Source organism: Oncorhynchus mykiss, chromosome 32, assembly GCF_013265735.2.
Source record: "Oncorhynchus mykiss isolate Arlee chromosome 32, USDA_OmykA_1.1, whole genome shotgun sequence".
In the NCBI taxonomy this organism is placed as follows: Eukaryota; Metazoa; Chordata; class Actinopteri; order Salmoniformes; family Salmonidae; genus Oncorhynchus; species Oncorhynchus mykiss.
Genome location: NC_050572.1, coordinates 27,871,510 through 27,888,437, shown reverse-complemented (window position 1 = coordinate 27,888,437; position 16,928 = coordinate 27,871,510). Strand labels below are relative to the sequence as shown.

Genomic DNA, 16,928 nt, shown 5'->3' with positions numbered 1-16,928 from the left:
ATCATCTGTTTGGCACAGACAGACAATTATTCCCTGCTCCTCTTTCAGAGTAGCATCACTGAAGTCAATGGGTTTCCAAGAGCAGGAAGAAGGTACTTGTGACATTTGGAATGTCAGGAGGTAAGGTGACCCTAAAATGCCTGCGTCTCTTAGACCGTCCACGTGTCTCTAATGGCTGAAGAGAGGTGCCTGTGTGATTCACGTTTAAAATGGGCCTGAAAGGGGCTGTCTGCCACTCTGTACACTCAAAATGTGAAACCAGTCCCCCATCCTAAAGTGCATGAATGTTAAAGGAGAATCTGAGAACACAGTCGTATTCATTGTCCGGGCATGCTGGTCTTGTTAATGGAATCTTCACCCCTTTATAACTGAAAAGAGAACCCTCGTAATGGTCTTCTATCTTTAGAAGAATGGGTCATGTTAGCAATTCAAACCAGACCTCATTTCAGTCAGTAGGAACTCTGACAGTGCCATTTGATTGAACGCCAGCAAAGTGCTAAGGGAGACCAAATTGAAACCACGGCTACACAGCGACAGAATTTTAAACGGAACAGCGACAAGCTAATGGTGTCTGTCTTATAGTTGTACGTGTTCATCCAAATCAGTAACACCTGGTCATAGTACAGCTTACTTGGTCACTGTGGGGCTTCACTGTGCAGGCCATAACTAGCCATGTACAGATTCAATAGCCATAGACCCTCAGTCTGATGGTCCGTTTCACTAGAATCCATCTTACAATCCAAATGACAGTGCAATCTCTCTAATAGCTGATATCATCTCTCTAATATAGATGATATCATCTACACCCATTAGGGACCGGAATATGCAAAAGCCAAAGACGAGAAAAGCCATTCAGAAACAGCTTAGGCTAGTCTCTGTTTGGATTTCTTTAATGGATTAAATTCAGGAGAGAATATGTACTGTAGGTTATATGGCTATCTGGTTTCATCACTTAAAGTAGGCCTAATATTCATGATGGCTCAGCTCGCTAGAGAATATAGATTTACAGTGATGGAGGAGAGAGTCCTCTGGCCTGTTTACTGGGTTAATAGGGAGGAACAGAGAGAAAACATCATAGTATCACTTCGCCATCCCATTAAAAACCTACTCTCTGCTAGATGTTGAGGTTGAATGTGTTGAGCAGATGATGTCACTGGAGCAGTTAGAAGTGCCATTATCTTTTCTCCTGCTACTTCAGCCTGTTTCTTCCCGACATGGCCTGCGTCCCAAATGGGCCCTGGTCAAATGTAGCATACTATAAAGGGAATAGGGTGCCATTTGGACACATCCCTGCCTTCCCCATTGGAAACCTGATACCTTAAACGGAACACTGCGTTGAATTAGTTTCCAACCACAATTGTCCCCCACGATGACTGTGGATCTGGTCTCAGTACATTAGTACGTTCGTATGTTTTTCCTACGCGATATTTCAGACAGCATTGCACGATTTTGACAAAACTTGAGTGAATCATGTCTTGCCATAGATCCGGCCTTTACAAAAATTACACATCGGCCAGATGGTGGCTCTATAACAAGAACAAGAATGAAAATGCTAACTTTGAAAGGTCATGCCCCTCAGCCCGTTTGACCAAAAGTCGCAAAATTCAGTACATACACAACATGGCCAAAAGGATGTGGACACCCCTTCAAAATAGTGGAATTTGGCTATTTCAGCCATACCCGCTGCTGACAGGTGTATAAAATCAAGCACACAGCTATGTAATCTCCAGAGACAAACATTGTCAGTAGAATGGCCCGTACTGAAGAGCTCAGTGACTTGCAACGTGGCAAATTTCTGCCCTGCTAGAGCTGCCTAGTGCCGTTATTGTGAAATAGAAACGTCTAGGAGCAACAACGGCTCAGCTGCGAAGTGGTGGGCCAGACAAGCTCACAGAACGGGACCGCCAAGTGATGAAGCACGTACAAATCGTCTGTCCTTGGTCCACTCACAACCAAGTTCCAAACTGCCTCTGGAAGCAACGTCAGCACAAGAACGGTTTGTCGAGAGCTTCACGAATAGGTTTCCATGGCCGAGCAGCAGCACACAAGCATAAGATCACCATGCGCAATGCCAAGCGTCGGCTGGAGTGGTGTAAAGTTCACCGCTATTGGACTCTGGAGCAGTAGAAACGCGTTCTCTGGCGTGATGAATCACACTTCAACATCTGGCAATTCGACTGGTGAATTTGGCGGAATCCAGGAGAACGCTACCTGCCCTAATGCATAGTGCGAACTCTAAAGTTTGGTGGAGGAGGAATAATGGTCTGGGGTTGTTTTTCATGGTTCGGGCTAAGCCCCTGAGTTCCAGTGAAGGGAAATCGGAATCCTACAACATACAATGACATTCTAGATGATTCTGTGCTTCCAATTGTGTGGCAACAGTTTGGGGAAGGCCCTTTCCTGTTTTAGCATGACAATGCCCCCGTGCACAAAGCGAGGTCCATACAGAAACGGTTTGTCGAGATTGGTGTGGAAGAACTTCACTGGCCTGCACAGAGCCCTGACCTCAACTCCATCGAACACCTTTGGGCAGAATTGGAACACCGACTGAGTTTAATATTGTATAGTTTATGTTTTTCAGTCAGAGCAGTTCAGGACCCCTGTCTAAATCAATGTAAGCATCCATGCCTGACGGGATCAATGGCCTGGTACAGAGGTAGGCAACACTGTTCATGGAGGAGCGCCACAGGTACTGCAGGATGTTGTTCCAACCAGGCACCACACCTGACCAACTGAGCTAATTGATCAGCTCAGTGATTGCCTGAATTCAACACACCTGGTTTTCCAGGGCAGTTAAATCAAAAACATGAAGTGCCTGCGGTAATCCAGGGCTGCCTACCACTGGTCTATTATGTTGATGTATTGTGATGAAAATTGGGGAGGGTACAGTGGACCTGTCTCTGTCAGTTAGTACGTTCGTCACACAAACTATTTCAGATAGCACTGGCTTTATTTTGACGAAAGTTGGGTGAATGAAGTGTCTTCCAATAGAGATCCGGCATTTACAAAATGACACTGATTGGCCCGAGGTGGGACCTATAGTAACAAACTGAAATGTGTCAGTCACACACACTATCTCAATTGGCCTAAGGAGGACAGTGCATCATTCGTGGGGAAAGACAATGCATCATTCGTGGGGGATGACATGTTTACTGTAGCCTTGTTTCATTGCAACCATTATACCCCACATAGCCTGGTTCCTCTAGGTTTCTTCCTAGGTTTTGGCCTTTCTAGGGAGTTTTTCCTAGCCACCGTGCTTCTACACCTGCATTGCTTGCTGTTTGGGGTTTTAGGCTGGGTTTCTGTACAGCACTTTGAGATATCAGCTGATGTACGAAGGGCTATATAAATAAATTTGATTTGATTTGATACCGTACTCTTCTTCCTGATGTTTCTTCACAAAGACAATTGCAATGCTGTTAGCAGCTTCTTCCTTTGCAAATGGTTATTTACTCTGGGAAGGAAAATCACTTGACTTTCAAATGAAAACATAATGCTTCAGGCAGTTTTGTTGGTGCTTTTTCTGCTCTTCTCTAGTTGGTTTGGTCTCAGGACCCAGTGAAACAGACACACCGAGACCCTGGTAGAGAGTACACAGGTCCTCTCTCTCTCAGTAGTCCAGTCAGTATCTGATAATGATTGTGAATGAGCCAACTTTTTATTCTGCCAAATGAGCAATTAACAACCGCGTAAACTGACATTTGAAATGACCTGGACCAGTAAAAATGGGATAGTTGATGTGATTGAGATGACTATGGACCATGGGGACAGGCTCTTATGTGTTTGAGGCGTGAACCGGGGTCAGACTGATGCATTTGAGAGGTGATCATCATGTCATTATGGATGTAATGAGTCAGACCATGCAGGCCCTATAGTGCTGCTCTGACCTGGTGGATCAACAGGCTACGGGGAAGATCCAGAAATATCCATCCTCTCTGACCTTCTCCTCTAATGGGCTTTGAGGTGGTGAGAACGCGAGGAGTATGCAATAGAGATTCTCCCTGTGTTGACGGTAACCTGATCACCTCTGTTGACAGAGACTAATTATTTCATCCATGTGTGTGGTGTTCAGCCCGTGGTTTTACCTCACCACTCAGACTTCCATTAACAACGGCATAACCAGTAGGGCTGGGAATTGCCAGGGACCTCACGTTACGGTATTATCACGGTGCTTTGATGCCGAAACGATTAGTATTGCGATTCCATATGCATTGTGATTTTATTGAGATTTGATGTTCCAAACACATTGCTCACCATATGTCTACCGCAGAGGGACAAGATAGAGCCATGAGAAATCAAGTTGATCAGTCATGGAAATAAAAGTGCTGAAAGCTCATTGGCTCCCTACTTAAAAAGAAGATGGAGGACACCTGTATCTTTGTAGAGACTGGGTGTATTGATACACCATCCAAAGTGTAATAAATAACTTCATGCTCAAAGGGATTTTTTTTTTTTACCCATCCATCAATAGATGTCCTTTGTGAAGCATTGGAAAACATCCCTGGTCTTTGTTGTTGAATCTGTGTTTGAAATTCACTGCTCGACTGAGGGACCTTACAGGTAATTGTATATGTGGGGTACAGAGATGAGGTAGACATTCATAAATTATGCTAAACACTATTATTGCACACAGAGTGAGTCCATGCAACTTATTTGTTAAGCACATGTTTTCTGAACATATTCAGGCTTGCCATAACAAAGGAGTTGAATACTTACTGACTCAACACATTTCAGCTTTTATTAACTTGCAAAAATGTCTAAAAACATAATTCCACTATGACATTATGGGGTATTGTGTGTGGGCCAGTGACACAAAATCTCAATATAATCCATTTTAAATTCAGGCTGTAACAACAAAATGTGGAAAAAGTCAAGGGGTGTGAATACTTTCTGAAGGCAATGTATGTAGTAACTCACCTGCTCTAGCAGCAATGAGGTGCGTGGTTCTGCCAGGGTCTTTAGAGCTGAGCAGGAGGCTCTTGCCTATCTTTGCTCCCAGGGCCTTGGCGTGGTAGTTCTCCCTGGTTCTCTCCATTGGGTAGTTGGTGGGGTACAGCCCAGAGAACACAATGGTGGTGCCCTCCAGGCTCCGGGCCTTCAGCTCCGGGACGATCTTCCTGATATCAGGCGTCTCTGGGCGTTCCTTCCTGATATCAGGCGTCTCTGGACGTTCCTTCCTGAGGAAGGCGCTGTAGCGGGCGTAGTATTCTCCATGGATACGCTCCAGCACCTCTTGTAGGTAGATGAGGTGGTTATCCTGGTCCACCTCCTCCTCCTCCATGGTGACTCCTGACTGTTCACTGTTCTGGGACTCTGACTCAGCCACCCTCGGTTCTGAGCACCCGTTTTCCTGCTCAGGAGGGAGGACAAGCACAGACGTCTCCCCTCCTACCTCGGAGCTGTTCTCCCCGGTGCGCTTCTGCTTAATACCCCCCTCTTCCTTTCCTCCAGCCCCGCCTGATGGCTCCTCTACTGCCGCCTGCTCCACCCCTTCCTGTTTGGACTTCCTGGTCTGGCTATACTCCCCCTCACTGTCTGATGAGGGTGGTTTACACGTAACAGAGTCAGAGTCGCTGGACAGGTCAAAGTCCAGGTTGCTGTTGGGCTCATGGAGGTCTGGAGGAGTGGAGGATGTAGGAGGAGCTTCCTCCTCTGAGCCCACTGTCCTGCTGCCATCCTCCTCCTCTCCTTGCACATTCTCTTTCACATTTGTCCTGTCACTCACCTGTGCTGCCGTGCTGGCATTGGCCCCCCCGCCCTGACCCCGCCCCTCCTCCACAGCCTCGCCCGGTTGAGTCCGTTCATTGGCTGCAGCTTCCTGAGTGGCTGAGGGGGCTGTTGACTCCACCCTCTCTCCGTTGTTGTGGTCTTTAGACCGCTGTTTCTTACGGCCGTTACTCCGTTCCTCTGGCGCAGACGACCCCGCTGTAGGCCCGGACGTTACTGCTGCTTCCGAGGCCTGGCTGCCGGCTGGGGTAAAGCAACATCACAGGAAGATCCGTTAGCACATGAAAACACATGCGCAGACATTTTGTCACTGAAATCACTAGACTAGAAGGTGTCTGTGAATACATTTCACTGAAGTTGTTTTGGAGGTGTAACCGAATGAAGGCAAGTTGACCTGTGGCCACTGAGGCACTGAATCAGCGTTGAAAACACGGTCTGTTTAAACCATGGTGCATGCCTCAACAAGAACAATGTTCTTCATAGGACTTTATCCTCTCAGGTCATCTACAAACTCTTAGTAATACAGAAATACATGGGTCTGGCAGCTGTCCATGTGATGTCACGGAAATTAGCAGCACTTCCCTAATTGATCTAACAGCCTGTGTGTCATTCTCTCCTGGGAACCCATAGAAGTACTCTCCCTCATTTGTAGCTTGTCCTGTTTGTCTCTACTGCTCATCAAAAAAACGATCTCCACTGGGAGAGGCTCTCTGAGAGGAAAGAACCCACGCCCTCCTGAGACTAAGCCTGAGAGGGTAATCACGGTTCAGATGAACCCAATCTCATCATGGCTACCCAGGCTTGGTGTGGGAGTATGAATACAGTGTTGATGGTGAGGTGCTGTTAAGGCTTGGTAGCTCTAATTCTATCAGATTGATGTATTTACTATTTGGATTCTGGTCAACCCTGGCCTTTGGGTATGATCATTAGCCTGACACGGTTCTAAAATTTTCAATTTGGACCTTATTTTCACAGAGAGGTCCCCGAGTCACCTCCCACCTGTGTTGAGAGGATCGTAATAACTTATCTACCAAACTAAAAACTCACTTGCCTCCCTGCCACCCCTTCTGTTGTGGATCATAACATTTACATATCACAACCATTTCTCTTAAAAAATCTTCACCCTCCCTCTGCGGAGCTGCAGTCTGCCACGCAGGAGAGCGGTGCAGCAGTCTGCCACGCAGGAGAGCGGTGCAGCAGTCTGCCACGCAGGAGAGCGGTGCGGCAGTCTGCCACGCAGGAGAGCGGTGCGGCAGTCTGCCACGCAGGAGAGCAGTGCATCGGTTGATGCAAATGAAATCAAAACAGTGAGACTCCATTTGCAGCCAGAGTACCAGGATGAGATCACATCCTTGAAGTAACCATCAAACCACTCCCTCTTCCTCTCTGAACTTCGGTCACGCGACGGTTTTTAGAAGGTAGTGTTTTTTTTCTTTAGTGTAACACTGACAAAACACTGAATGCCCTTATAAGGGAGTGAGGACTGTTTTTCAGAGGGCTTGTTTTTCTAAGTCAAAGGGCTGTTTTAATAGATCACCGTGCGTCATGTACTGACCACTTCAAAACAGTGCCCACTGTGCCATGTTAAGCCCACTGTATTCAGACCCTGTATACAGTACCTTTCCTTGCCTGCTGGGCCTCTTTAGACCCGGCCGGGGCGTTGATGTCTCCTGTGCCCTGGAAGTAGATGTACTTCTTCACAGTGATCAGGTTGGGAGCAAACTTCCACACGTCCTCCCGATCATCTATAATACATACCATCGAGTCACCACACGGGAACAGATTCCTTAGGGGTAGATGAGAGAGAGATAAAGAGGGGGAGAGAAAGAGAGGGGGAAAGAGAGTAAAAGGTAGAAAAGAACGAGAATGAGAGTTAAATATAAGTGAAACTGGCACTCCCTCGCCTCTGACACGTGTAACACTATAGGCAGTGTGTCTTTAGGGAATAACAAAGTCCCACAGTAACAGAGCACAATGCTATGCTCTCTCGCCATCTCCCAGTCATAGGCTACGTCCCAAATGGAACCCTATTCCCTATGGGCCATGGTCAAAAGTAGCACACTATAAAAGGAAATAGGGTGCCATTTGGGAAGGACCCTCAGAATCCCTTCAGGGTAGAAATTAATTCTGTCTGTCACGCTTACTAATCATTATCTGAACTTCATAACTATACAAGAAGCACATTTTCTACCATTAAGACTTTGATTTAATAAGAGAACAATGTTCTAGCAGGCTTCTATAACAGGAGTCACTGATTAGAAGGAATTCTGCATGGCTATTGGCTATTCCCTCTGCTCATCTATAGCGCTGTCATGCTAGAGCTGGATGGCTCAGTTTTACCGTGCTGTATTGTCTGTGGGGACAACAAAGTGACTTCAGATGACTTGACTGATGCCAGGTTTTAATCAACACTAAGGTCTGGTAGCACCAATCATTACAGGAATTCCCTCAGTTGAACTCTTCTTCAGTAGTGGCTGAGTGGAAATCAATTTCTCCTTGACTGAATGAATGCCTTTGTCTAAATTAAAGATAACATATCAGCTGTGTCCTTTTCATATTTCTTAAAATTGTCCTGGTGGAAGATGCTACTGGTATGTGTCAAAGTGTAATGCGTGGGCATCATAAAGCAGTGTGTGTGCTAGCAGCTCTGCCAGACAGAGAGCCAGGTCTGACCTCAGGTTCCCTGTCTTGGAGAAGGGGTCGATGCATTCGTCTCTGGACAGGATCCTGTGGGAGAACAGCTTCATCTCAGGGTCCAGGAAGCCTACGGTCACAGAAACACACAAGAAAAACATCTTAAAAATGGACTCAATAAATTATAGGAGAGAGAGAGCACGAGAAAGAGAGAGCACAAAAAAGAGAATGAGAAAGCACGAGAAAGAGAGAGCACAGGAAAGAGAGAGCACAGGAAAGAGAATGAGAACGCACGAGAAAGAGAGAACGAGAGAGAGAACGGGAAAGAGAATGAGAAAGCACGAGAAAGAGAGAACGAGAGAGCACGGGAAAGAGAATGAGAAAGCACGAGAGAGAAAGCACGAGAAAGAGAGAGCACAGGAAAGAGAGAACGGGAAAGAGAACGAGAGAGAGAACGAGAGACTACATTAGACATCTTATTTAAAAGAGCACTGTGGAAAAGCCGGATGTATTCACTAAAATAAAGGCGCAGTTTTGCCAAATCCATTACTCCCCGGCCGCCTGGCAGGGTAGCTGTCTAACAACAAAGCTAAAAGGTTTTGAGTCCATTTAGAGACAATTCTCATGTTTTTTCTTTATCTGGCCGTTTTCATGTTTTGTTACACAAAATCTTCAACTTTAACTCAAATGAAACTGCAGGCGTCGCTGTGCGTGCGTGAGACATCTCTGTATACCCAGTAGGCTTTCATTAAAATCTCAAAGCTTTGAGATGAGAACTAAATGCAAGCGGGGTCTTCTCAGTTCCTCTTTAAAAGCTGCAGAATAATGTGTGTCTGGAGGAACAACAAAGCCTGGCTTCACAACAAACACCTTGTTACCTGGCTGCTATTAAAATCCCAGAGAAGAGGGCAGGTGTCGACTAAAGCACACAAACCCATCTACATGGAGAAACAGCCAGATAGTGACCTCTCTGCTCCACAGACTGAGGTAAGTACTACATCACACACTCACTAGTCATTTGCTTACAACATTCAGCGTTCACATTCATTATAGAATAACTTATAATTGGTAGCGAAATATCGTTTCCAAACTTTAAAAAGAGATCCAATGTTCACCTCTATAACCAAAATGCCGATATTTAGATGACTAAAATGCTCAACCTTTCATTGTAACTTAATGTAAAGTGAGATATGGTTAAAAGTAAGGTTGAGTATGAGGTGGCTTTATTATTCTCTGAGAGGCTGGTAAACTGACCAGTGAGGAGGCATCCCAAATCACACTCTATTCCCTATACAGTGCACCAGGGCCCACATGGCTCTGGTCAAAAGTAGTGCTCACCGTTCTTGTGATCATTTTGACCCCACGGTGTGAGATCTTGCGTGGAGCCCCAGATTGAGGGAGATTATCAGTGGTCTTGTATGTCTTCCATTTCCTAATAATTGCTCCCACAGTTGATTTCTTCAAACCAAGCTGCTTACCTATTGCAGATTCAGTCTTCCCAGACTGGTGCAGGTCTACAATTTTGTTTCTGGTGTCCTTTGACAGCTCTTTGGTCTTGCCATAGTGGAGTTTGGAGTGTGACTGTTTGAGGTTGTGGACAGGTGTCTTTTATACTGATAACAAGTTCAAACAGGTGCCATTAATACAGGTAACGAATGGAGGACAGAGGAGCCTCTTAAAGAGGTCTGAGAGCCAGAAATCTTGCTTGTTTGTAGGTGACCAAATACTTATTTTCCACCATAATTTGCAAATAAATTCATTAAAAATCCTACAATGTGATTTTCAGGATTTTTTTTCTCATTTTGTATGTCATATTTGAAGTGTACCTATGATGAAAATTACAGGCCTCTCTCATATTTTTAAGTGGGAGAACTTGCACAATTGGTGGCTGACTAAATACTTTTTTGCCCCACTGTATATAGTAGGGATGTAACGATTCACCAATATGTTCAAATGTTTAAGATATGAGTGCATCGGTATGAGGGAACTCAACCCAAATGTAGCATGCATCAGTCCGAAAATCAACTCAAACGTTACAAATCGCCAGTTCGCAAATGTTTTTTTGCTCAAATGACTTTCTATCTTCCGAAAATACCCCTCACCTGTGTCGAACTAAGAATGTAACTATGTTGACAGTCATTGATCTACAAATAATTTTGCATGTCGAACAACCCCAGGCGATATCAATCAAACGGTACGCTGTGTGCAGCGTTGCACGCTGATTAACGAGAGGCAGGCCTATCCTTGATCTGGCACATCTGCGCGTCACTTTCTTAATTCAAAATGTTTGTAATGGCTTGCGCAAAATTAAGATTTATTGGTTGAGTGACAATGTATTTTGCCATGTTATTTTTTTATCAAATGCGCTGTTGAAAATGGTGTTTTAGCGAAATAAAAGCTACCACCGGAGACAACTAATCTGGCTATAGGTAGGCTACATGCTGATCGGGGCCCACATTACATTTTATTATGATTATTCAGGTTCACCATCAGCAATAGTTTTACTTGAAACAATCATAAGTATATGTCCATTTTTAAATATACAGGGTAAAGTTGATGTTTTCATAACGAGGACAGCAGTCATATGTGCTAACTGCACTGCATGGAAGTCTGTCAAAACTTCCAAGCGGTGGGGTGGAGAAATAGGGCACGTTCGAGCAGATCACTCGTGTCAAAGTGTGTTGCATTATGGTTATAAACATTGTCCAACTCGCAACTACATAGGAGGCATTATTTGTCAACCAAACATTAGGGTGGTTTGTTTGACCCACGTGAACTTCGCCAAAGACGTGACTAAAACAGGAGCCAACTTTGCCACGATTCTGGATACAAATGATATTTCAGACCTCTCTCTAACCAATTAATTGAACACACGTTATGTTTTCAGTTCGTGTGTGTGATATGAGGTATAGAAAAGATTATTTCTACAGAAAAACCTTCATGAACAATAGCAGCTACAGTCTTCAGAAAGTATTCAGACCCCTTAACTTTTTCCACATTTTGTTAAGTTAGCCTTATTTTACATTGCATTTTTATAAATACTCAGCAATCTGCACACAATACCTCACATTGACAAAGTGAAAACAGGTTTAGAAATGTTTGCAAATGGATTAAAAATAAACAGGAATATCTTATTTACTAAAGTATTCAGACCCTTTGCTATGAGACTTGAAATTGAGCTCAGGTGCATTCTGTATCTATTGATCATCCTTGAGATGTTTCTACAACTTGATTGGAGTCCACCTGTGGTCATTTCAACTAATTGGACATGATTTGGAAAGACACACAACTGTCTATATAAAAGGTCCCACAGTTGACAGTGCATGTCAGAGCAAAAACCAAACCATGAGATCAAAGTGATTGTCCGTAGAGCTCTGAGACAGGATTTTGTCAAGGCACAGGTCTGGGGAAGGGTACCAAAACATTTCTGCAGCATTGAAGATCCCCAAGAACACAGTACACTCCATCATTCTTAAATGGAAGAAGTTTGGAACCACCAAGACTCTTCCTAGTGCTGGCCGCCCGGCCAAACTGAGAAATCGGGAGAGGGGGGCCTTGGTCAGGGAGGTGACCAAGAACCCGATGGTCACTGAAAGAGCTCTAATTCCTCTGTGGAGATGGGAGAATCTTCCAGAAGGACAACCATCTCTGCAGCACTTTACCAATCAGACCTTTATGGTAGAGTGGCCAGACCGAAGCCACTCCACAGTAAAAGGCACATGACAGCCCGCTTGGAGTTTGTCAAAAGGCACCTAAAGGACTCTCAGACCATGAGAAAAAAGATTATCTGGTCTGATGAAACCAATATTGAACTCTTTGGACTGAATGCCAAGCGTCACGTTTGGAGAAAACCTGGCACCATCCCTACGGTGAAGGATGTGCTAACATCCAGCATCATTATTATAATTATTATTATTTTATTTTTTTTTATTTATTTTTTTTACACCTTTATTTAACTAGGCAAGTCAGTTAAGAACAAATTCTTATTTTCAATGACGGCCTAGGGGCAGAACGACAGTTGTACCTTGTCAGCTCGGGGTTTGAACTTGCAACCTTCCGGTTACTAGTCCAACGCTCTAACCACTAGGCTAGCCTGCCGCGGGGATGTTTTTCAGCTGCAGGGACTGGGAGACAGGACAACGACCCTTAGCACACGGAATGTCCATGAGCGGCCCAGCCAGAGCCCGAACTTGAACCAAATAGAACATCTCTGGAGAGACCTGAAAATTGCTGAGCAGCAACACTCCCCATCCAACCTGACTGAGCTTGAGAGGATCTGCAGAGAAGAATGGGGGAAAACTCCCCAAATACAGGTGTGCCAAGCTTGTAACAATCATACCCAAGAAGACTCAATGCTGTAATCACTGCCAAATGTGCTTCAACAAAAGTACTGAGTGAAAGGGTATGAATACTTATGTAAATGTCATATTTCCGTGTTTTATTTAATCTCTAAACCTGTTTTTGCTTTGTCATTATGGGGTATTGTGTTTAGATTGATGAGGAAAGAAAATGCCCTCCATTTTAAAATAAGGCTGTAACGTAACAAAATATGAAAGAAGTCAAGGGGTAAAAATACTTTCCAAAGGCACTGTATGTTGACACCGTCATATTGATCTGAGCCTTGCTGTTGGAAAACCACTAGTGTCAGGCTTTTGGCTGTCGCAGATGCACCTCCCCAGACTTCCCTTGCCGATTTTCGTCTACGGTTGGCTTACCGCTCAGAGACACCCATATACATAATTTACACAGAGAGAGAGAAGTCAGCTCAGACAAATCCATCCCAGAGGCCCAGCTCATGAGCACCTGAGACACAAATGGAAGGTAAATGCTGACCTCTAGTGGCCACTCAGACTTCTAGCGCTACTCAGTATTTGCCTCCAATGCTGAGACCAATCACATTGAGGCATGTCTGTTAGTCTTGTTAGGTGCCTAATTTTTCAAACTGGGAGTGTATAGACAAACATTTAAATAAAACTATTCTCACCTATAATGCAGACAGCACTCAGGCATTAAGTGAAGATCTATAATTCCGTAGAGAGATTTTTACAGAGGATGACATCCTAGATAATTAAATGTGTTTAAATTCACATGGCATTTAGCTTCTGAGCACTCACACAATTTTGGTATTTACGTCTTTTTTGCTGTTGTTGCTTTCTTGATACTTTTTGCATTACTTACTGTAACGCAAATGATATAGTGATTCAATGTAGGCATAATTATCAGAGAATGTGTGTGGGTACCTGCGATGGTGTGCGCATAGAGGCGGCTTCCGAAAGTGAAGACATGCAGCTCATAGAGCTGGGCGATCTTCTCCAGGAAGTCTTTGCAGTTCGGACGCAGTCGCGTGTGTAACATGGGCTCCCCCCGCCCCAGCTGGAAGTGGAAGATTCCCTGTGGAACAAGAGCAGAGGCATGGGCAGAACCATCAATGGTTTGTTCTAGCTACATAACCATTAGTGGTTAATTGCACACTAGCTACATACAGGGTAACTCTTCAATACCAAACCCACAGCAAAGCCTGGGGCATAGAAATAGAAAACAACCTCTTTTCATAGGCCAGAGGGGGAAAAAAATGTAATTGTAGCTATGGAGATCAGATATACATACCTTATTGGACATGCGCTGACAGTGATGCTCGGTGGTGTGGATCAGGGTTTGGTCCAGATCAACCATAAGAACCAGCTTCTTGTTCCTGTGGAGTCTCTGCTGGTCCTCTCTGCCCAGCTGCTCCGCTTGCTGTGTTGGGGACATATCACAAAGACCAGGCATTTATTAAAAGGAGACAATGACTTCCACAAAACTGTCTCTACTACATTGTAAAGTTGAATTCCAACAACACAGAGGTAGTTCTACAAGGTCACATTGTTGTCAGTGGAAACTCGTCTTCTAGTGTCATGACATCCTGAGCCTCACCTCAGAGCTGACCATCAACTCGGGGACACTGTGCACCATGGAAACGTTTGCCGTGGAGATGTGAGCCTGCTGCCTCCCATTATTACTCTGCATCCTGAAAAAGAGAGAGAGAATCCACTTCGTAATGCAGCCGCATAAGAGGTCATGTACAGCTAAGAAGCAGGCCTATTTTTTTTTTTTAAGTGTGAATATGCCAATTGAAATTCTAGCATGGAATACATGTGTGTGTGTGGGTGTGTACTTACTGTGTGAGGTCCTGACCACATTCAGCACACAGCCCCTTCATCACGACTGGATGACTGCATTCTTCTACTCTGACAATCACAGCACTGGAAGAGAAGTGGCACTTGAGACCGCAGCATAACGAGTGTCCCCCTTAAAAAGGGCTTTACAATGCAGGTGCCGGATAGAATGGCCACTGTCTCTCCAACATGTGTACATCCATATTTAAACAAACACGTTAATAAACAACTTCCCCTCACACTTCCCCATCATACTACATTAGTGCCTCCATATTGAAAAGCACCAGGGCATAAGCCGTCAGCAGTTTCTGAACAACAAATTGACAACTGAATCGTCACGTTCAAACTTTAAAAACAGAAACAAGGGGTGTCTTCTTCAGCTCTAAGATAATATTTGGCCATTTTCAGTCAGGGGCACAACTTTGGTTTTATAAGTGTGGAGGGGGGGGGCATCGTTTTTATTTTTTATATCCAGTCAGTTTAAACACTCAAACAGCCTACCCAACAGCTAGGTGGCATCTGCATGGTCCTAAAGCAAACCGTTGCCTCGTTTTGTATCACGTTTCAATTATAAAACTGGGGGGATAAAGATGCCATTTCCAGTGAAAGTCCACTCCTGTTTTCAATAGTACAGGAATGATGTCATGCGAACAATGTGTCATATTCACAATGTGTTGTTATCGGTTATATAATTGACGGTCTGGCTTGTTACCCAAATTCATAACACCAAAATGCTTTCTGAAGCACAAAGTTCTCTGAATTCTGGTTCCATCAAAAACTGGACCAAAAGTGCTCGAGCGTGCAAATTCGACGACTCGATACCAATGTGGATGATGTAATGTGCATACTACAATATGGAGCAAGTTCGTTTGGCGTGTGACCCGGGCGGTTGAATATTTGACTTAAGGACCAATCGAATGGTCTACTATTAAACACCGCACTACGAAGGCACCGGGACATGCAAAACGAACTCGCCCCATTGACATGATTATTTCAGCTGTTTTGGAGTTCGACGCTCCTACACAGGCACTGAGTTAGGATAGATAGCTACCATTACCACCCATCAGCTAGGCTAGTTAGTAATGCTACTGCGAATGTGGTCTATGAGCAACATCATGCGTTAGCAAACACAGTTAACTACACACGAGCACAATATAAAAACATTGCTGACATAGGCAATATGAGCTAAATTAACGTTAGCTAGCTAGCATACCCACCCAGGCGATATGACTTGTCCAAGTAGGCAACATAGGTCCTTCACCACTCCAGCTCGATCCGATTTCAGTTTCTTCTCTGGCAGCCTTTTGGGCTGTTCTGGCGGCTGAGACCCGGGCTCTTTCTCCAGCGGGATGGGAACACATAACCCCAACACCGAGTCCACATTGACGAGGGACCCTGGTTTGACTTTCCATTCCAGCAGCCGCATAGGACGCGCTGCCATTGGGCAGCGGATCTCTGCTACTTGCGCGGTGGGGCCCTGTGCTGACCCACCACGGACGGAGTCAGCGGGCTCCTCCATCGGTTTCGCGCTTCAAAACCCTTTAAACTATAAGCACAGGTCAAGCAAATATATGTATCCAAATCATGTGGAATTCGGTTTATCATAAATGATTGAAACTGCGCTAATAATAATTTTAAAAAGCAACGTGCGTTTTGAAAACAGACCGATGGTCCAGATTCTTTCGCTCTTCCCGCCAGTAAACAGGAAACACAAGACCTCAGCGACGACAGTCCGGCAGCTTCCGGTGGCTCTGATGACAGAGGACCTCTCTACTTTTAAGTCACTTAAAATACTTTGATAATGGAACACTTGGCATCCATTTGTGTTGAAATAAACGTGCCAGTTTGAGGTTCATGCATAGCATGTCAAAGAGAAGTCGAGAGTATCATGTAAACAAGATGCTAAAAAAATCAAATGGAAGATGCAACATCATGTTGTTCTGTTTTCCACTCACATTGTTTTCTTCCCCTTCAAAGCTCTGGGGATATCCCTTGATATGCTCTACCTGATATGATGTAAGATGATGTAACATATAAATCATGCATCTGCTCCTCCTGATTAGTAGAGTTGCTACCACTGACCTAAAGTCACACTAATAAGGGGCTGATCACAGTGATTCCCACGTTGATGTTAATGTAAACAGTTATAATACATATTATTCAGGCTATGCCTGTATTTTGCCGTTATCATCGAAAACAACATTGTTTAAATTCTACAGACCATATGCATACCATCTAATACCGTAAACCTGACTGTAAACAAGGTTGTGCAGAGATTGCACACTTGAATCGTTTCTGATACATGTTATGTAATTAGCCACATAAATGAATATTTTTTTACAACGTCCATTTCTGATTCAACCACAAAAATACATGCATTATTCTGTACATTTGTGATTTAAACTCAAAAAG

At 44.4% G+C, this 16,928-nt stretch overlaps 1 protein-coding gene across 3 annotated transcripts in view; it reads right to left on the bottom strand.

Annotated features, from left to right (window-relative positions):
• LOC110488200 (RNA polymerase II subunit A C-terminal domain phosphatase) overlaps window positions 1-16,277 on the bottom strand; it is a 123,963-nt gene extending 107,686 nt beyond the window's left edge. The window contains exons 1-9 of one of the 3 annotated variants that reach the window (XM_036971041.1): window positions 16,182-16,274; window positions 15,734-16,062; window positions 14,520-14,603; window positions 14,275-14,368; window positions 13,969-14,097; window positions 13,602-13,752; window positions 8,401-8,491; window positions 7,347-7,513; window positions 4,918-5,970 (exon numbers count right to left, since the gene is read on the bottom strand). In XM_036971041.1, coding sequence (XP_036826936.1) covers window positions 4,918-5,970; window positions 7,347-7,513; window positions 8,401-8,491; window positions 13,602-13,752; window positions 13,969-14,097; window positions 14,275-14,368; window positions 14,520-14,603; window positions 15,734-16,035 — 2,071 coding nt within the window. In that variant the 5' untranslated portion in view covers window positions 16,036-16,062; window positions 16,182-16,274. Of the gene's footprint in view, window positions 1-4,917; window positions 5,971-7,346; window positions 7,514-8,400; window positions 8,492-13,601; window positions 13,753-13,968; window positions 14,098-14,274; window positions 14,369-14,519; window positions 14,604-15,733 lie in introns of all 3 variants that reach the window. The other 2 variants (XM_036971042.1, XM_021560310.2) reach the window with 2 other exon arrangements.
• Between the last annotated feature and the right edge of the window lie 651 nt (window positions 16,278-16,928).